The sequence below is a fragment of the Taudactylus pleione genome, unplaced genomic scaffold (assembly GCF_031769625.1).
Source record: "Taudactylus pleione unplaced genomic scaffold, aTauple2 ptg000687l, whole genome shotgun sequence".
Classification (NCBI taxonomy): Eukaryota; Metazoa; Chordata; class Amphibia; order Anura; family Myobatrachidae; genus Taudactylus; species Taudactylus pleione.
In genome coordinates this window covers 2,473,717-2,495,734 of record NW_028285089.1, presented here as the reverse complement: position 1 = coordinate 2,495,734, position 22,018 = coordinate 2,473,717, and the positions used below count along the sequence as shown (strand labels likewise).

Sequence of the window (22,018 nt, the reverse complement as noted above, 5' to 3'; positions counted from 1 at the left end):
CAGGGTCCATAGGGTTGACCTTGGGGATGTCCCAAATCAGATCAACTAAGGGCGGGGACGCTCCTGTGCTGAAAGGAGCACCCGGCGCCCAAAGGATGCATCCTGAGAGGCGAAGGTGTCAAACGCATAGAACTTCAAAAACGTTTGAATTGAAGACCAAGTGGCGGCCTTACGCAGCTGAACAGCAGAAGCGCCACGTCTAGCAGCCCAAGAAGGACCCACAGGACGAGTGGAATGAGCCTTAACAGAGGCTGGCACAGGTAAACCCTCCTGTGCATAAGCCTCACAAATAACGGAACGAAGCCAACGGGCTAACGTTTGTTTGTTGGCAGGCCAACCCCTCTTGTGAAAACCAAAGAGGATAAACAAGGAATCAGACTTCCTAACCTAAGCCGTCCGGTCCACATAGATTCTAAGCGCCCGGACCACATCTAAGGAAGTTTCACCAGCTGAAAGATCAGGGGACTGAAAAGCTGGCACAACAAGTTCCTGATTAATGTGGAACTTTGAGACCACTTTGGGCAAAAACTCAGGACAAGTGCGGAGCACCGCTCTGTCCTGGTGAAAAATCAGAAAAGGAGGGTGACAGTAAAGCGCCCCCAATTCAGACACCCTCCTGGCCGAAGCAATTGCCAGGAGAAAAACAGTCTTAAATGTCAGCCACTTGAGCTCCACCGACTCAAGAGGCTCAAACGGAGGACCCTGCAGGACCCGTAGAACCACCGCCAAGTCCCAAGGAGCCACAGGAGGCACAAAGGGAGGTGGGATTATGAGAACACCTTTGAAAAAGGTGTGAACATCCGGCAGTATTGCAATCCGCCGTTGAAACCACACGGTCAAGGCGGACACATGAACCTTCAGAGATGCAAGGCGTAAGCCGAGGTCCAATCCGGATTGAAGAAATTCCAAGATCCTAGAAACTCGGAACACCTGAGGATCATAATGTCTCGACTCACACCACTGAAAGTAAGTGTGCCACACCCTGTGATAAATCCGTTCTGAAGCAGGCTTGCGTGCCCTGAGCATGGTACCAATAACCGAACTGGAGAAGCCCCGAGACCTCAAGACGGCTGTCTCAAGAGCCACGCCGTCAAAGACAGCCGACCCAGATCCGGGTAAAGGTAGGGCCCATGAGACAACAGGTCCCGACGCTGAGGAAGAAGGTACGGCGCGTCGATGGAGAGGCTCCTGAGATCGGAGTACCAAGGCCGTCTGGGCCACACCGGAGCCACCAGCACGAGCGTGCCGCCGTCCTGCTTAAATTTCCGCAGAACCCGAGGAAGTAGGGATATCGGAGGAAACCGATACGCCAGGTGAAACGTCCATTTCACCGACAGCGCGTCTCTTGTCCTTGACCCATAAACGGGCAACTTGTGATTGTGACGGGAGGCCATCAAGTCCAGCTCCGGCAGTCCCCACCTGTGCACGAGTAGCTGAAACACCTCTGTGTGAAGCGACCATTCCCCGGGATGCACGTCGTGACGGCTGAGGAAGTCCGCTTCCCAATTGAGGACTCCGGGGATGAAGACTGCCGAGATCGCTGGAATGTGACACTCCGCCCAAGTCAGGATGCGAGACACCTCCGACATCGCTGCCCGACTGCGAGTTCCTCCTTGGTGGTTGATATACGCCACCGCGGTGGCGTTGTCGGTCTGCACCTGTACCGCCCTTCCGTGAAGAGCGGGACCGGACGACTGCAGGGCCCTGTATACTGCCCGCAGTTCCAGGATGTTGATGGGGAGAAGTGCTTCTTCCGCAGACCAACGACCCTGGAGAGACAATGAGCCGGTCACTTCCCCCCAACCCCGGAGACTGGCATCCGTCGTGAGCAGGACCCAGTCCGGGATCCAAAAGGGGCGCCCCTCGACCAGATGAGCTGTCTGAAGCCACCAAGCCAAAGATTGCCGAACCTCCGGAGACAACACCAGCACCTGAGAGCAGATCCGGTGAGGTAACCCGTTCCATCCCGATAGAATCAGCCCCTGCAGGGGCCGGGAATGGAACTGGGCAAATTCCACCATGTCGAATGTCGACACCATGGACCCAAGAACTCTCATAGCCGAATGGACCGACAGGCGGCGACTGCTCAGGCAACTGCGTATCCGCAGCTGTAGGGAGGCGACCTTCTCCGAAGTCAGGAAAATCCTTTGCTGACGCGAATCCAGCCGGGCTCCCAAATGAACCATCCGCTGTGATGGAATCAGGGAGGACTTTTTCCAATTTATCAACCACCCGTGTGCTTGCAGGCAAGCGATCGTCAGGTGGAGATGTTGAAGCAGTACCTCCGGGGAGCTCGCCAGCAACAGGAGGTCGTCCAGATACGGCAGCAGCCGTACATTCTGGTTCCGAAGATGTGCGGCCATGACCGCCATAATCTTCGTGAACACCCTCGGTGCAGTGGAGAGACCAAAGGGTAGCGCTCGGAACTGATAGTGGTGTTGAAGGATAGCGAACCTCAGATACCGCTGGTGCGAATGTGCTATCGGAACATGGAGGTAGGCGTCCTGGATATCCAGGGACACCATGCAATCCCCCGGTTCCATCGCCAGAATGATGGAACATAACGTTTCCATCCTGAACTTGGGAACTCTGAGGAATTTGTTCAGAGACTTCAAGTTGAGGATAGGGCGATGAGAACCATTGGGTTTCTGCACCAGAAACAGAGACGAATGATACCCCGTCCCTCGTTGTGATTGAGGAACAGGAACAATGACCCCTGCTTTCAGCAAGGACTCTATAGCCTCCTGAATCTAACGCCTTGGTCTTGTCCTGAGAAGGACTGGTGCAGAAAAACTGGTGGGGTGGTCTGTGCCGAAAAGACAGGGCGTACCCCTGGGAGACCACTTCTCGAACCCAGGCATCCGTGGTTGTATTGTGCCAGCACTGGGCAAATAGAAGAAGTCGGCCTCCCACTCTGAGGTCCCCCAGAGGGAGGCCCGTCCCATCAGGCCGCAGGTTTATCTTCCGGCTTGGAAGAAGGGCGCCGAGCACTCCAGGCTTGCTTCTTGGGATTAGAGGCAGTCTTACTCGCAGACTGTCTCGGGAAGGACTGACCTTTCGCCTTACCCTGAACCCGAAAGGAACGAAAAGCCGAACTCCGAACCTTAGCAGGCAGTGCCGCCGAAGGGAGGAAAGCAGACTTGGATTTAGCCAGGGTATCCACTATTTTGTCCAAGTCCGGACCAAATAGTAATTCCCCATTGAAAGGTAAGGCCTCCAGGCCTTTCTTTGAATCAGAGTCCGCTCTCCAGGACCGCAACCATAAGGATCGGCGGGCAGACACCGCTGCAGCCGATACCCGCGAAGTCAGCAGACTAGCATCTAAAGAAGCTTCCCCAATGTAAGAAGCAGCGTCCCTCATCTGTCCCAACAACGCCCTCTGGACATCCGGAGCGTCGTCCGGGAAGGTATCTTCCAATGCATTGGCCAACCCCTCAATGGCCTTGGCCACCCAGGAGATGGCCATGGACGGTCGGGCCACCGCCCCGGAGAGGGAGTAAATAGACTTTAAGCAAGTCTCAACTTTCCTGTCCGTGGGATCCTTCAGCGAGGATATCGACGGTAATGGTAAGGTAGCTCCCCGAGTTAAACGGGTGACATGGGAATCCACCGCCGGTGGAGTTTCCCATTTTTTACAATTTGCCTCAGGGAAGGGATAATTAGAAGCCAACCGCTTCTGAGGAATGAATCTCTTACTGGGCGCCTGCCAAGCTACCGCCATATGATCCTTCAACTGATCCGACAGGGGAAACACCGCAGAAGCCACCTTAGTTTTTTTGAAACTAGGAAACTTTGACTTAGGAACCGGTGCCTCATCCTCTATAAGAAGAATAGCTCGCACCGCCCTAACCAGTGCTCGCACATTAATGGACGACTTGGTATCCATTTCCTGGACCGAGGCGTCCGAGTCTGTGTCATCAGGGACCTCCCCATCATCTGAGGAACCCTCTGAGTCCGATACCTGAGCCGCCCGCGCCATGAGTGGGCGCTTTGAAACCCTAGAAGGAATGTCAGTCTGCAACATTGACTGAAAAGCCGAGGATGCGGCCGCCAAATTTTGCACGGAGTTGGAGAGCACATTCACCCAAGGTGGAGGAGTCGCCAAAAGGGCCTGAAAAGGTACCACAGGCTGCTGCGGCACAGGGGAAGCATGTATATACATAGGCAACCCCGCATAGGGACCCACAGACTGAGACCCAGGAGGACTCCACAATAACTGCGGGACACCCGGGGAATGGGGGATGGTCAGCAGGGGGAACGCCCTAGTAGGGAGAGCAGTCGGGACCGACCGACCGTCCGTAATAGACACCAGCACTTGAGAAAACATCGCCCACGGTGGTTCCTGCGTCAGGGAAGGTCTGGATGGACCAGGAGCCACCTGGCACAGACTACACAGGCCATCCTGTGACAAATCCTCTCTATCCACTCCTGCAGAACAGCGTCCGCAGGAGGCCAACACCGGAGCCACTGAGCGCTCAACCTCCTCGTCTGACATGACAGAATATATTATATATCTGGCAACAGGGCAGAAGTAAACGCACTCACCGGTGTGTTGAACAACAGCCCACAATATGGCACTGTGTCACACACAACTGTATGTGACGAACCTCCCAAATACGTGATTTATATAGGTGAGGTCTGTAGAAACGCCCCTCCCCCACACACCTGTAGGGCTTGTAGGAGAAGTAAAGGGACAGGTATAAGCTGACAGTAAGCGGAAAATAAGCACAGACAGGCAGCACTAGCAAAAGTCACATACCATGCAGAGAAGATATACTCACTGCACCTTTCCACTACAATCAACCTGCCCAGATTCAGTGTCTGAGAGGGCTATAGTGCTGTGTACACTGTCCTTGTCGGGGGAGAGGTACACAGGGGGACTGGTCCGCGTGCTCCCTGAGATCTGCGTTGCCACAAAGAAAATGGCCCCCAGAGACCTCAGAGGAGGAGTGGCCGAAGAGTCTGCAGCTCAGCGACGCCAGACTGCGTGCTGAAAGGCGCACTGAGCTAAGGGGAGGAGCCGCTGAACAGGGAAGGCTTCCTCCCCTGGCTGGCCATAACCCTAGGGATGCTGGCTTCCCGCTTGCCTGTTATCCCTGGTGGTCTAGTGGTCCCACGGGTTATGGGGGGCCCGCCGCCACTGCCAGCAGCCTCCGGTCTGTCCCCAGGACCGGAGGCTAAAGGACTGCATCTTAAGGCATTTCGCGCGCCGCCGCTAGCCAGCGACGCGCGGCTTACCTGAATCCCCGGCGACTCTGGCAGCAGTCCTGGGAGGTAGACAGAGTCCGGCTAGTACGGACTCTGTCCTCCAGCCGCGATCCCCAGATCAGTACTGGCGTCGCGGCGCCAGTCGGGGATCAGAGCGGCAGCGTGGGCGTCTGTATAGACAGTCCTTCACTGCCGTCTGTAGTAAAAAGAAAGATAAAATAAATAAAATCTATCCTAAAATAAAAAGCTTCTGGGGGCTGCTCCTGCAGCCCCCCTGCGCGGTCAGACTCCGGCCGGGCACCAACTTACACTGAGGTGCCTGTGGCTCAGGGGCGGGGTATAGAGGAGGACCCAAGTGCATCCTGGGAGCTAAAAGCTTAACTGTGTGGTGCCCATGGATCCTGATCCAGCTATATCCCCAAGGTCAACCCTGTGGACCCCCTATGGACCCTGAAGTAGAAATAAAAAAATAAAGCACTCTTTAAACTTGCATGGCTTTATTAACTATAAGAGTAATTTCTTGAGATTAAAATAAAATTTTCCATCATTTCTCCATTCTAACTACCCTCCCACCACACAAAAAAAAAAATAACTGTATGCACAGGTTATTATTTAATTAAACTTTAAGTACTCAATTCAAGTAGGGCTTACACAGGTTGTTGAGATAGTGCTGACACCTACATAAGGCTCATTGATTGTGTACTGTAACCTGCACTGCAGAGAATCTGCTGAAAGTATCTTGATTATTGTAAAATCAGCATTTTCGAAAAGTGAACAGCCTGGCGTTCTCTTAACATGTCAGAAAATCAAAATTGAATTCAAAATTAATTCCGAAATCTACTTTACGTACAACGAAATAATCATTAAGATTGTTTTGGATGTGAAATATTTGTATAAAAAATATTTAGCAGAGTCTATTTCACATTAAAGGCAATGTATACTTTCTCACAATACTCTTGCCACTGTGTTATAAAATGGGGCCTTCACATGAAGTTGAGAGCCAGATCGCCCCACAAGCTACAAACTGGAAGACTCAAGCCTACTAATCCCTTCCACAGTAGCGTTTAGGCCAGGGGTTCTCTAAATGTGGCCATCACTGTTCACACAAGATCAAGCTAAGGCTCTGACGAAGTCCTAAGTGACGAAACGAGTAGGGACGTGGCCTAGCGTGATTCAATCCATGGTTGATGTATACCGGAGCTGGTTGCTGTAACACCCGGAGATTTTATGATTTCAGCTTTCAACACTCGCGGTGGTTTGACCGCCACTGTCGGTACGTTTTATCACTTGTGATACTTGAAATAAATGTTATTGATAAAGCACTATGTGGTGCACTCTCTGTTTGTATTTTAGAAATTTTTAACCCGGTTTGTGGATAAGGGGATTCCTGAGAGGGGAGGACGCCAGCCCAATATATGAGACATTGTGGAAATTACCGGCTCTGTGTGCGTTATTGTTTAATGAATTTGCACACCGTTTTACATATACATATATATATATATATATATATATATACACATATATATATATATATATATATACATACATACATACACATACATATATATATATATATATATATATATATATATATATACACACATACATACTATATGGACAACAGTGTTTGGTCACACCTGTTAATTATTGAACTCAAGGGTTTTATCCGAACACGTTGCCACAGATGTATAAAATCAAGCACCTAGCCATACAGTCTCCATTTGAAAAAATTTGTGATACAAACTGGGTCGTTCTGAAGAGCTTAGTGACTTGCCTGATGTGAAAATGCCGACAGCAGCTTCCAGATGCTCGGTATCCCGAGAAGGGTTGGGTAAGTATACTAACCCTCCCCCCTTCTCACCCACCCTCCCTTCTTGCACCTTAAACCTCCTCTTTAGTGCCTAAATCTAGCCCCCCCCCTCCTTCCCCAGTGGTGCCTAACAATGGCCCCCCCCCACGGTGCTGCCTAAACCGAACCCACAACACGCAGATAACAGCTAAGATGCCCCAGTGTACCTTCATTCGAGATGACGGCAGTTGAGTATCCGGCATTGGGATTCCGACACCTATCTTTAGACCCAGGTTGGGCTTCCAACAACGGAATTTTGAAGGCCGGCATCCTGTCCGCCGGCATACTAACTACATCCCATCCCAATATGTCCTCTGCGACATCCACCCCGTGCTGTGCTGTGTTATGACACCCTTCCCCCTACAATAAGCTGGAAACATTTTTACACAACTGATTCACATTTCCTTTGTTGATATGTTACATACCAGTCATATATAATACCCCTTTTAGACAGAATTAAAAATCCCGAGTTGATGCACGTGAACACGTATCAACCTGGGATTTTTGTCAGTGTAAATGGATCCACGCAGGTCCAGGGATAGAACTCTGATAGCTTGCGTAGTTGGCCACCGGTTGTTCCCGTGTCACCCTGTAGTGTAAGCTGCGCGATCCGGGTCATGATGACCCGGATCGTGCTGCATGCTTCCCGATTGGCCGGCTTCAGTGGCGCTTCACTGCAACCAGGGCCGGACCGACAAGCACCCCCCACCCGTTCTCCCTGTCTCTGGACCGCTGCAGAGAGTGAGGTAATAAGGAGATGGAGGGGAAGAGTGCTGTTTACCTGCGTGGGAAGAGCCAGGTCACTGCAGACCTGGCTCCGGTGTGAATGGTGTGGCACCACGGTGTAAAAGAGGTCTGTCCCGGGTCTGATCCAGGTTGGAAACGTGTACTTTGATATAAAAGTGGTATTAATGTGTGACACACATATATATATATAATATTAATTTAGGGAGGATGTCTTGCCCATGAGCTCATTATTGTTATTTGCAAGTATAGTTGTGAATTGAAACACAATTGCTTGGCTTGCACAGGTTAGTGCTGCTAAAAACCATATGGGTGACTATTAGATTTGCTTTTGAAGGATGCCAGGCACGGAGCATTGTATTCTTTTGTGTCACTTGCATCTCTAATGTGTTGGTCATAAAAGGCACTGTATGCATTATTGATCCTTACAGGACTGTTCACATAGGCGTTTTTAAAATGCACCACCAGTTAAAAAACAAACATTGAGTATTTATTTTTTACAAAATGAATTCTTGTGTAATCTTACGGTGCGTACACACGGTACGATCAGCCAGCGACTGATCGTCCTGCAGCTTCCCGATGTGCTGGTTGATCGTTATCGTTCAACCAGCACACCACCAACAACGGGCCAGCGACCATCTATGTAACCTGGTCGATATAGACTAGGTTGGCCTGCATGCACGGGCGATGGTCGATATAGTTATCGACCATAAGTGCCTGTGCATCGCTGGTCGTTGGGCACCAAAAAATTAACGATCTGAACGATAACGATATGGTCGATATAGTTATCGTTAATATCGTACCTTGTGTATGCACCTTTACATCGCCGCAAGTTTTTGCTGTTTCATCACCCATAACTCCTCTTAGTACTATATTTCACTGCCAATGGCATGGGACTATCATAGGTATGCACTTTTTTTTTTTAAACTTATTTTTTAATTGTTCTTTAGATACCTATTACAAAGGGCTTTTGGGATCAGATGGGCATTTAACGGCATGTGGGGTGGTCTGATATGTTGGGAGGCATATGGGGAGCTTAAAAGCATACATTAAGATGGGACGCCGAAAGAGTGAACACCCCAATCTTTTTGGAATGAGGGGTCCTTGGGACTCACATTTGTTTTCACTCTGTGCGATCACCGGTGTTTGAAAGTTGACAATTTACTGTGTAAAACAGAAAAAACATTCCTAACCATACAAGAGACTGCTCTGCCAGTTGAATACGGTACAGTATATTCAGAGAGCAATAAAGTGTTAGACAATCAATTAAAGCCCATCTTGATTAATGTGCATAAACTGTAAACTAAACTGCTATTTGCTTATGCACAATATATATGCATTCTAGTAGTCAAATTGTAAGTCAGCCTCTCAACTCCAGTCCTTAAATGTGTGCAATACGTCGTATTTAGAGAATAAGTGGGAACAGTTGAGAGAATGGACATCCAGTGGAATCATTTTAATCAATTATGTTAATTATTGGGTTTGTTTGGTTGGGAAACAATTAAAGGTCACGGAAATTAAATACTTTTCACTTCCATCACTGGTAAAATAATTATGCTTATTGCAAGTTGCCATCTAGCCCAGAAGACATAAATAAGACATTGTCAGGTTTACAAGTCACCATTTGAATAAAACTGCTAACTTAATCTATTTAGAAACGAATTAAACTTCACAACTAAAAAATATGGCCAACTTTTTTTTGCCCAAAATTGAGAAAAAGAACCCTTGTTGACCTGTGAACACTTAAAGAAAAGAAGGTGCACAGATAAGCAGGCACAATATCAATGTATGTAATTTAAAAAAAAAACACGCAATTATAAAAGCAACATGCCTTTACCGGAAGCCACAAAATTATAAGACACACTCATTTCTCCAAGAGAGTAAACAGATCATGAAAATAATAAAAATAACCTAAAGGCCATTCAGAGCCAAGGTGTAGGGATTCGGTCTAAAGTTCTACAGTAAAAAGGTCGACAATGTCTATATAGACACCAAATGTTAGACAGTCAATAGGAACAAAAGGTTGGCACACTTAAGGTTGACATGTAAGAAGGTCAACAGGTACAAATGGTCGACAGGGTCAAAAGGTCGACCCATAAATATTCAACACTTTTTTTTTCTTTTTAGGGTTAGGTTTAGGGTTAGGCACTTGCCCCGATGATTAGGGTTAGGTACCAGGAGGGAGGTAAAGTTAGGCACCAAGGGAAGGCTTAGGGGGTTAGAAAAAAAAAAAAGTGTCGACCATTTTCATGTCGACCTTTTAACCCTGTCAACCATCTGTACGTGTCGACCTATTGGCTGTCTAACATCTGGTATCTATCAGACATTGTCTACCTCTTTACTGTAGATCTTTCAAACCAATACCCAAGGTGTAATGGCAAGTAAATATTTATGCAGTGACGGAACATCTCTATGACCAGAAATCCCCCACTGATCTATAGCAAATAGTAAGTCATTACAATGTGGAAAACCAAAAAATGCTGCTTTGAAGATAGCAGATCTAATATTAGTGATCAGGTTGTGCTGTGTAGATATCAATTTCACATTAAGACAAGGATGTAAGAAGGGTATGTGCATTTACATGTAAACAGCGTCTTTTTACTGCAGAAAGTCCGATGTTACATTAGAAATACTACACCCACATTTACATATTAGGAACACAAGGCATAGATAAATCAGGAGCTTGCGTCACTGACAATAATATGAGATATGGTAAGAACTTACCCTTGTTATCTCTATTTCTACGAAGTCCATAGGGTTCCACAGGATACCTTGGGTATAGGTGTGACGTCAGTCGCAGGGCACCAAAGAGTTAAGCTTTCAGCCTCCCAGGATGCACTAGGTCCCCCTCCTATACCCCGCCCCCGAGCCAAGGCACCTCAGTTAGTTACCAAGCCATAGGCCGGAGGAGAAGGAAGAGAGAGAACAAAGATCTGGACACATACAAGAATCACATTCTCACCAGAGGGAGACTGAAAACCGGTGACCAGAGCAAAGCCCATCTGCAGCACAGGTGCGACAGGGCGGGAGTCCTGTGGAACCCTATGGACTTCGTAGAAATAGAGATAACAAGGGTAAGTTCTTACCATATCTCATATTTTCTACTTCAGGGTCCATAGGGTATCCACAGGATACCTTGGGGATGTCCCAAAGCAGTATCCTTTAAGGGTGGGGAAGCTCCTGTGCAGAAAGGAGAATCCGCCGCCCGAAGGAAGCATCCTGAGAGGCGAAGGTGTCAAACCTGTAATACCTCACGAAGGTATGGACAGAAGACCACGTAGCAGCCTTGCAGATCTGAACTGCCGAGGCACCACGTCGAGCTGCCCACGAAGGACCCACAGACCTAGTGGAATGAGCCTTCAGAGAAGGAGGGACCGGTAGGCCTTCATGAAGATAAGCTTCAGAAATAGCCATACGGATCCAGGCTGCCAAAGTTTGCTTTGAAGCAGGCCAACCCTTTTTACGGAAGCCAAAGAGGACAAACAAAGCGTCCGACTTCCTAAACGAAGAAGTGCGGTCAACATAAGTCCTTAAGGCCCGCACAACATCCAAAGAGGCCTCACCCACGGAAAGACCCGGTGAGTTAAAGGCCGGAACAACTATTTCCTCGTTAATATGAAACTGGGAAACAACTTTGGGAAGAAACTCGGGCCGAGTGCGGAGCACTGCCCTGTTCCCATAAAAAACCAAGAAAGGGGGTCTACAAGAAAGAGCCCCTAACTCAGAAACACGTCTGGCCGAAGCAATGGCCAGAAGGAAAACAGTCTTAGCTGTTAGCCATTTAAGATCCACTGAGCCCAGTGGTTCAAACGGCGGTCCTTGGAGAGCCCTCAGGACCACAGCCAAATCCCAAGGCGCCACAGGTGGAACAAAGGGCGGCTGAATGCGGAGAACACCCTGCATAAAGGTGCGCACATCCGGGATTGTAGCAATCCTACGGTGAAACCAGACAGATAGGGCCGAAACCTGTACCTTCAAAGAAGCAAGGCGAAGCCCATGATCTAGTCCCGCTTGCAGGAAGGCGAGAATCCGAGATAGACGAAACTCCCGCGGTGCATAACCTCTCGGTCGACACCACTGGAAGAACGTATGCCACACGCGATGGTATATCCTCGCGGAAGACGGTTTCCGAGCTCGTAACATGGTCCGCACCACAGAGCTGGAAAACCCCCGGGACCTCAGCATGGCAGTCTCAACAGCCACGCCGTCAAAGACAGCCGAGTCAGGTCCGGGTGAAGGCAAGGACCCTGAGACAGAAGGTCCGGTCGTAGCGGCAACCGCAGAGGAATGTCCACGGACAGACCCTGAAGGTCTGAGAACCAGTGCCGTCTGGGCCACGCGGGAGCTATCAACAGGAGCGTCCCTCCTTCCTGTTTGAATTTCCGGATTACCCGTGGAAGAAGGGAGACCGGAGGGAACAGGTATGCGAACCGGAACGTCCACCGGACGGACAGAGCATCCACCAGAGACGCCCCTTCGTCTCTTGTGCGAGACCCGTACACCGGCAACTTGTTGTTGTGCCGGGACGCCATGAGGTCGATTTCTGGAAGACCCCACCTGTCCACCAGTAGTTGAAAAACGTCCGGGTGCAGGGACCATTCCCCCGGATGAACGTCCTGGCGACTTAGAAAGTCCGCCTCCCAATTGAGCACTCCCGGGATGAAGACCGCTGATATGGCCGGAAGATTGCGCTCCGCCCAAACCAGGATCCGAGAGACCTCTACGAGAGCCGCCCGACTGCGAGTTCCTCCTTGCCTGTTTATGTAGGCCACGGTGGTAGCGTTGTCCGACTGGACCTGCACCGGGCGACCCTGGAGAAACCGCTGTGCCTGCTGGAGAGCATTGAAGACCGCACGGAGTTCCAAGATATTTATTGGAAGCTCCGCTTCTGTCGGCGTCCACCTTCCCTGGAACAAGTGTGGACCCGAAACTGCTCCCCAGCCCCGAAGACTGGCGTCCGTTGTCAACAGGACCCAATTTGGAACCCAGAACGGACGTCCCTTGTTGAGGTGGGTCGTCTGTAACCACCACGTAAGGGACAGGCGAACCTCCTGGGTGAGCACAATCGTCTGGGACTTCAGAGACTGAGTCAGCCCGTTCCACTTGGACAGGATCAGGTGCTGCAGAGGTCTGGAGTGAAACTGGGCGTATTCCACCATGTCGAACACCGACACCATGGAGCCCAGTAACCTCATCGCCGAGTGTAAGGACACCCGGCGGCTGTGCAGACAACTGCGCACCCTTGACTGTAAAGCAGAGATCTTGTCCTCCGTCACGAAGATCCTTTGCTGTCCCGAGTCCAATAAGGCTCCAAGATGCAGAATCCTCCGAGACGGGATTAGAGTGGACTTCTGCCAGTTGATTAGCCAGCCGTGCCGTTGCAGCAGTGCAATGGTCAGGTCCAAGTGGCGTAACAGGAGCTCTGGAGATCCTGCCACCAATAACAGGTCGTCCAAATACGGCAACATGCGGACTCCCTGCAGCCGCAGAGAAGCCGCCATGACCGCCATCACCTTGGTGAAAACACGTGGTGCTGTTGCCAGGCCAAAAGGTAACGCCCGAAACTGGAAGTGGTCGCTGCTGATTGCAAACCTGAGGAACGTTGATGGCGCCAAAGAATAGGGACATGCAGGTAATCGTCCTGTATGTCCAATGACACCAAGTAGTCCCCAGGTTCCAGCGCCAGAATGATGGACCGTAGGGTCTCCATCCGAAACTTCGGGACCCGCAAAGACTTGTTGAGTGCTTTGAGGTTGAGAATCGGACGATATGACCCATTGGGTTTCTGTACCAAAAATAGATTTGAATAGAAACCCTGGCCCCTCTGGGAGAATGGAACCGCCACTATAACTCCAGCCTGGAGCATAGTGTGCAATACCTTCCGCAGCTCCGTAGCCTTGTTCCGGTCTGATGGGAGACCCGTGGTGAAGAAGCGAGCCGGGGGTCTGTGCCGGAAGGAGAGGGCGTATCCGTGGGAAACCACCTCCAGAACCCAAGTGTCTGTCGTAGTGGTCGACCAACACTGGGCGAACTGTAGCAGGCGGCCTCCCACCCTGGGATCCCCCAAAGGGAGGCCCGGACCGTCAGGCCGCAGGCTTGTCATCTGGCTTGGGGGCCGGACGTCTGGTACTCCATGCCTGCTTCCGGGGCTTGACCGATTTCTTAGGGCCAGCCTGTCGAGGAAACGACTGTGGTTTGGGCCTGCCCTGGGCCCTAGATGACCGAAAGGACGATGGTCCCGAACCAGAAGGAGCAGCGGCCGACGGGAGACAGGCAGATTTGGCTGCCGCCAGCGTGGCCACAATCTTATCCAGATCCGGACCGAAGAGAACTTCTCCGGTAAACGGCAACGCTTCCAGACCTTTCTTGGAATCTGCGTCCGCCTTCCAGGATCGCAGCCACAAGGTGCGACGAGCAGCTACCGCTGCTGAAGAAATTCTAGACACCAGAGTACTAATGTCTAGAGCCGCCTCGTTGATGTAGGTGGCCGAATCACGGAGATTGCCAATCAACTCCGCCTGATCGGCCGGACAGTCGGATTCAAAAGAAGCCTCTAATGAATCCGCCCAGCGCTCCATCGCTCTGGCAACCCAGCAAATGGCCATAGCCGGCCGTGCTGCCCCCCCTGCAAGGGAATAAGCGGACTTCAGGCAGATTTCTACCTTGCGGTCCGTAGCATCCTTAAGGGAGGACATGGATGGCATCGGCAATGTGGCACTACGGACAAGACGGGTCACGTGAGAATCCACCTGTGGAGGGGATTCCCACTTCGCAAAATAATTATCCGCGAACGGATAAGCCACCGCCAGGCGTCTCTGCGGCTGGTATCTTTTGCCAGGTTGTTTCCACGCCTCCTCTAAATGGTCCACCAACTGACCCGAAAGAGGAAAGACTGTGGCATCGCCCTTCACATCTTTGAAAAAGGCATACTTAGATTTAGCCGCTGGGGGAACTTCGTCCTCAATCACCAAGGCTGTGCGGACCGCCCGAATAAGTCCAGGAATATATACTTTGGACTTAGCATCAGCGTCCTTAGTATGGAGAGGTTCCTGATCGTAAGGATCTAGAATCTCCCCATCATCAGACGTCCCTTCGTCATCCTCATAAGGAGCGGACAGAGACGCCACCGGCCTTTTATGAGACCGCATCACAGACTCCCCTTGCAACACATCCGACAAGTGCTGTACAGAACTCGTCAGGGAGTTAACCCACGCTGGCTCCTGAGAACCCGGGAGCGGGGAAATAGGGAGACTGTGGGGTACCACCAATTGTCGTGGGAACCCCTGCATGGGTGACGACACCACAGACTGCTGGGACAAACCCATCGGAGTAAACGCGGGCTGCGGAGCTAACTGGCCCACTAAAGCTGTTAACGCCTGAGCGAAACAAGCCCAGGGTGGCTCCTGTACCGGTGCTGTAACCGTAATAGGCCGCGCCATGGACAAACACTGCCGGCAAAGGCCCTCCGCGCTACCCTCCCCCTCCGCTAACGGTACTTTGCACGTGGTACACTGTAGCCGGAGGGGAAAATCACTTTCAGACATGATGGCACCACGTATGTGACCTCTCTCACCAATTAAGTATTAAATAGGCGAGAGACCACCCTGCAGCACCGCACCGCAAGGGCTTTAGCAGAAAGAACAGGGACAGTAATAAAGCTGACAGTTTAGAGAAGAAAAGATTACAGGCAGCAGCGCTAGCACAGTCACATACAATGCAGAAAAATAACAATTCCTGCACTAACAGCGCTGATCACTCAACTACACAGACACAGGGCCTGGTAGGACACAGCGCTGCATACACAGACCTGACCACAGCGGAGGAGAGGTATGCGGGGGGACCCAGACCACGATGCTTCCTTCCAGCGCTTCCAGCAGCATTCACCATGCGTTCTGGAGAAGATGGCCGCCGAGGAGCAGAGAGGAGGCTGGCCTGGGGGAGGAGCGCTGCCACAGGACCAGTCGGCAGCATGCAGAGAGGGCTGTGTGCAGCGGGGGAGGCGCCGGCTGTGAGACAGGGAAGGCGCGCTCCCCTGGCATGCATTTAACCCCTGGGACGCCGCAGCGCTACCGCTCTGCTGCGGTCCGCTGTCCCAGGGGGTAGTGGAAGCGCAGGTTGGTCGCCTGGCTCCACGCTGCAGCCAGTCCCCAGGGAGCCCCCTGCCTGGGGACTTAGGACCATGTGATCAGCGGGGACCCACCGCGGGACCCCGCTGCTTACCTCTGTCCCCCTTGAATCCGGCCATGGTCCGGAGCATCTGGGGTCACCGCTAGCTGTGACCCCAGACGCCCACCAGCATCCCCGGATCAGTACCGGCGTTCTGGTACCGGCGGGGTGTAGGGAAGACAGCATGGACGTCAGGACTGACTGTCCATGCTGTTCATCCAGTTGTGCAGCCACAGCTGCATGAAGAATAAGCTTCAGGGGCTCTTCTAGCCCCCACTCCAACAGGTGCACCCGACTCCGGCCGGGCACCAAACTAAACTGAGGTGCCTTGGCTCGGGGGCGGGGTATAGGAGGGGGACCTAGTGCATCCTGGGAGGCTGAAAGCTTAACTCTTTGGTGCCCTGCGACTGACGTCACACCTATACCCAAGGTATCCTGTGGATACCCTATGGACCCTGAAGTAGAAATATTCAGACTTGAAAACAAGGTTAGCGAGGGCCATGCTCATGAGAGAACAATAGTCTTCTATCCCCAATAATCAAGACATGGTACTCTTCCAGATTGGGAGCACTCACACATAGGAGCTTCTATGGACATATCTACAAGGCTAATAAATGAAATAAATATTAAGTTAAACACAGCGCTGGAAGAAAAATAAAAAATCAACGAGCAAACTGCATAAGCCACAGCAACAATTCAATCTGCTGCAACCACCACAGTTAAGAAGGAAACACATTTAGCCATGTTAATTTAAAGTGGGCTAATTGATACCCCAGGGCTATTCAATTAGCCCCGAAGGCAGCCCGCATGCTGCACTACACAGGGATCTTTTTCAGGTCTGATCAAACCCGAAAAGAAATATCAAATAAATCGCCTGTTAACATGTGCTAAGACCCGATTAAAACCCAAGGCTATCACCCTTTTTCAACCCTGTTAAATTAAAGGGGTTATTTGATTCCCCCCTTAAGATCTATATGTATCCTGAGATGGTTGGAGGGAAGAGTGCAATAGTATGTTTGGTGGATTTTCCTATTCAGTAGCCTGTATAAATGCTACATGGTCAAATGCGTGGATGCAAGCATCTCGCACTGCATTAGCTCTCTTTCAAGCCTTGTTCTTAATCTTTATGTAAACACCCTTATTATAAGTCCCCATTGTCTCTAAATTTTAGAATCCTTAAAAAAAATAAAAGAATAGTACCAGAGCAGTAGAAAAGCCTATATATATGGTCTTCCCTACCACTACCTAGTCTATCATCTATGGAAAAACGGTTATCTGGAGAAGTTCTACACTAACTGCAGAGAAGGGGGAGGGTTCAGTCTAAAGCTGCACATCCACTTGCAGACTGTGAAACGAGAGCACGATTACGACATGGTAATCGTGCAGTCATTTCACAGTCTGTGATGTGCCTACCCTGAACATCCAGTCGTTCAGTGTAGACACATCAATCATCCCTGTACATGCTCAACCTGACGTTATTGTCAGATTGACCAGCATGTTTGGGCGATGATAGATGTCTAAAACAACCGACGGGCACACGCATTGCTGGTCGTTTTAGACTTAAAACTGCCCGATTTGTGGACGATAGACAAGCGATTGAACGATAACGATGTCATTATCGTTAAATCGGCCTGTTTAATAGCGTAGTGGATACGCACCTTAACTCCTAACACAGACGGACTAAACTGCACTTTATTTGTGCAAATGATACAATCAGACTTTATTTAAAACTGTATTTGGACAGAATACTCAAAATGCTGTTTAATGTTCGTTTTTAAAAAAAATAAAATAAAACACCATAATCACATGCAAGGTTATCATCCACTAGAGCTCCAGCCGCTCAACTTTCTTACAGTCTACGTAAAGTATGTATTATGGTAGAATATCAATGCCTAAAACAAAAAGTGATCACAGTAGGTTTATTAAGAACCATTCATAGAATACCAGTTTATAATAATGCTGTTTTCACCGATATGATAAAAAATGTCCTTCCTAAACATGTTTTCAGCAAAGCATTGTTTTTTCTTTTGTAAAAGTAGTGCAACAAAGAAATCTGGAACGCATATTAAAGCTAGAAATCAAACATGACTGATTGCAATGGTGATAAAATACTACTTATATGAAATAGCTACTAAGCATTCACAAATACATTACATGATAAGTATCAGGACGCACCTAGAATTAGGGATATTTGTAAGTAGTAATGACGGGTGAAGCATATTTTCCTACACAAACCCAAACCAGATTCCTGTCTGTAGTCACATTGAAAGACAGTGCAGCGAGCTCCCTTTAGCCACATTTGCAGCAAACAGAATACTCAAAACCCCAATAGCAAGTTATGGGTACATGTGTGTGTGACTTTTACAAATTGCTCTTTGATATTAGGAAGTTTGTATTTTGGCATTAGTGTCCCTTTAACATCAGTACTGTCGGTTATTTCCTTAAAACACTTTGCAATAAAACTTAAAGCAAGAACAAATAAGATAAGTCAATTACAAAATCAAAAGTACCGTAAACAAAATTCACAGATAATTATGTTGAACGCTTGTGTTACTTTATTAGTAAAAGGAACACTAAACATAAAAAATGAAACCTTTAATAAGAAAAAAACAAGTTCATCAAAGGCAAAAAAAACAATTACAAAAAGAAACCAGTGACTAATACATGTCTGGAATTTTTGAAAGCTTTGCAATTTATAGAGCCACTGTCATCTGTTTGCTGACATTACAATTGTGTACGTACGCTTTTGCATACCTGGTACAAACAATGACACACACTGCGCAGCTGAGTAGGGAACTCATGAGTGGAGTTTATAATGGCATGAAAGAATTTCTCAGTCATCTGTAGAAGCCAACGCTGGTTTTCTTCAAGGACTTCAACCCCATCCAACCTTCAAAGACAATTATAATCCCAACACAGAATAAAAAGATACATTCAATTGGTGGTTCATATTTTAGAAAGGTATAACAAAACAAAATCACTGGTGTAACATCTAAAATAATGTTTTAAAGATGAAGTTATTCAATGGAGAGCTCAACAGATTTGCACTCAATTTGGTCTTTGGTGGTAGCCTGGAAATATACAATAAACTCCAGTGTGCTAACCATATTTTTCCAAAACACTTGAAATGCTGTATAAAGATCCCTTTAAAAAAAAAAACTAGACTAAAACTAGGGTTCCGATTGGTTGCTTAACTCTTTTGCACTTAATGACACATAGCATAAGTGTTTTCCGTCTCTGATACACAACACTAATACCGCATTTATACCTAAATTCTGGGTCTGACCCGGAGGTTGGAACAGGGTTCCAAACTGGATCAGACCCGGAATCTAGTCGGTGCCGACCCAGGATATTCCCGAGTCGGCACCGTTCACACCGGAGCAGGGTCTGCAGTGACCTGGCTCTTCCGGCGTGGAAGAGGACGCTTGGAGATGACGTAATTCCCATGTTAAACCCTGCAAGTTACCTGGGTTGGATTGCCGGGTCACTCGAGCCGAGAATCCAACCCTGTCCCCTTTTACACCAAGGAGCTACCCAGGTTAACCCTGCATTAACCTGGGTTTTAGCTCTGGTGTAAAAGGGGTATAACAAATATACAACAGGCAACTGATTAATCATTTATAAATATCACTACTCTTCCTAGAAGAGAAAAACTGAAAAAGTCAAACAGATAAAAAACACAGAGGAGGAGTGTTGATGCTCACTCTTATTAATATTAATGTTATTAATTAGTTCCTTTGTCTTTTTTCTGTTATTCTCTGATCTGCAACGTCATCCACAAAGCAAAATCCTATCCTGGATTACTAGCAGAGGACCGACATCGTTATGAGCACAAAGAGGAGCAGCATACACTATTCGGGCTGTTTTCTTTATTTTTTTAAACACATTTCTGAAGATAAATTAATTACCTAATTTCCACATCTAATGTGTAATTAATTGCAATCAGAGATAAGCCACTTAAACGTACAATCTCCAGGCATGCGCATGGGATACAATAAGTGGGCACATTATCTGTTAAGTATTCACCATTTGGCACCCACAGTTTTCTAATTCAAACAGAAAAAGAACATACAAGGATCTGGGGTACAGCTGGGACACAAATGGCGTGCATTTACATTTCAGGCATTTAGAGGGGAATTCAATTGGCCCCGAAGCCAGAACTTTTGGGGAGGGGGGGTGAGATTGGAAGGGATAGGGGAAACGAGATACTATTTTACACGGTGTTGAGGAGGGGAGTGCTGTGAGCCCCTCAACCAAATCCAGGGGGGGAGGGGAATAGAGGGGCAGGCGCGATCAGTGTGAACGCTTTCCCCCAACACCTGCACAGGCAGAGGAGACTGAGCAGCAGCAGTAGTCTCCCTGGTCCCACTACAGCTGCTCAGCAGGCTCTGATAAAAAAAATAACCACAAAAAAGATATTTCATATGAACAATAAATAAAAGAATTTAACAAAACTATTGTGTAAAGTATTAATGAAGTGAAAATATGGATGCATTTACAACAAAGAAGCCTCCTCAAACCTTGTAGAGTCGACTTCAAAACTGACATGCTGCCACTCAGGAGACGCAATGATTATTCTCAGCAGTGGTTCCAAGAGCTTCTGAAGGTAGGTGGCTCCGTAAACCTGAGACAATGAATACATGTAGAATGGGGTTACCATCAATAGGTAATTCAAACATTTTAGGGTATTTAGGGGTTAACATCAATTGTTTAAACATTTAAAAATAAAAGATTTGCCACCCACACAAAAAAAGAATAGTTATATATACTGACAATTTTTGTGTTACATTTACAAAACACACATATGTAGTCTCACATTTTCAGAACAGACACCACAACAAAACATAAAAATGCAGAAGTGAGTGGAAAACAAAAATCCCACAAGACAGTGTCTATAGTTTAAGCCACCCACAGGATAGGTCTTTTAAATTTGCTACTCACTTGAGAGACACTAATATGGTTTACACACAACGGGGGCATAACATTTGTGGGCTGCATATTGGATTCATATGCTTATAAGAAACAAAATAAAAAATAAAAATTGGAGCAAGGTGATATGAACACTCCAAATAAATACATAACGTTTAACAAAAATAAGAAACTTTTGTATGAAACACATAAGACTACCAGAAAACACATCTGTCAAATCAGACCCAAGCACACAATCCCAATGTAGCCTAAGTAAAACCAGTGGGACTAATGAATATCAGCAGACTAAAGCAATTAAATTGTACAATGCAATATGCAACTTGAGAATAAAATAAATATAAAAGCTAGTAGTAGAAGAGAAAGGAGAAAAATTACACCCGGACAACTGGGAAACCCTACACAAATTATACAGAGGGATATACATTGCTGGTGGCTTTATACGATGTGTCCACATACATCTAGTCTGCTTGCGTGTTAAAACACGTTCTTCTAGTCGCGCCATACCGTGGTGCGACTCGGTAGCACCGCGGGTCTTTTTGTGCGACTTATTCCCTTACAATGCGTTTTATTCGCAGAGTGATGCAAATGGGACGCACCAGCAGCTTCTGCTGATTGAAATATTCAGCATGCCTATATTCTGTGTATGACTGCAGCTATATCTGCATGCAAAATGCTATGTTACGGTGCCAAAGCAGCTGACAGTGTAACGTAGCATTGTGCATGCAGATATAACCACAGTCGCGCACAGAATTTAGGCATGCCACATATCATTTAAATCAGCAGAAGCTGCTTGTGCGTCCTATTCGCATCACTTTGCAAATAATACACATTTTAAAGGGGAAAAGTTGCACAAAAATACGCTCAGCACTACCGAGTCACATTGCATTCACGCGTTCTGTAATGCGACTTGTACTGTAGCGCACCTAGAATAGATGTATGTGGACACATCTGAACATACAACCAGCATACGAGGGGTGTGCAATAAGTTTACTGATATACAGTGCATAGGTAAAGAAAACAATCTGACACTCTGGTTGTGAACTGTAATCTCTGACTAAAGAAATTTCAGGGCACAGAACCGTTTCAGTTGGCCCAGTGCACCCTAGTTGGAGGTGCGCCACC

At 48.2% G+C, this 22,018-nt stretch overlaps 1 protein-coding gene across 8 annotated transcripts in view; it reads right to left on the bottom strand.

Annotated features, from left to right (window-relative positions):
• Positions 1–22,018, bottom strand: part of NF1 (neurofibromin 1) — a 297,405-nt gene that overhangs the window by 123,190 nt on the left and 152,197 nt on the right. For all 8 annotated transcript variants that reach the window (XM_088456127.1, XM_088456122.1, XM_088456124.1 and 5 more), the window contains 2 exons: positions 20,488–20,591; positions 18,722–18,857 (listed from right to left, as the gene is read on the bottom strand). In XM_088456127.1, the coding sequence (XP_088312253.1) occupies positions 18,722–18,857; positions 20,488–20,591 (240 nt within the window). The remainder of the gene's footprint in view (positions 1–18,721; positions 18,858–20,487; positions 20,592–22,018) is intronic.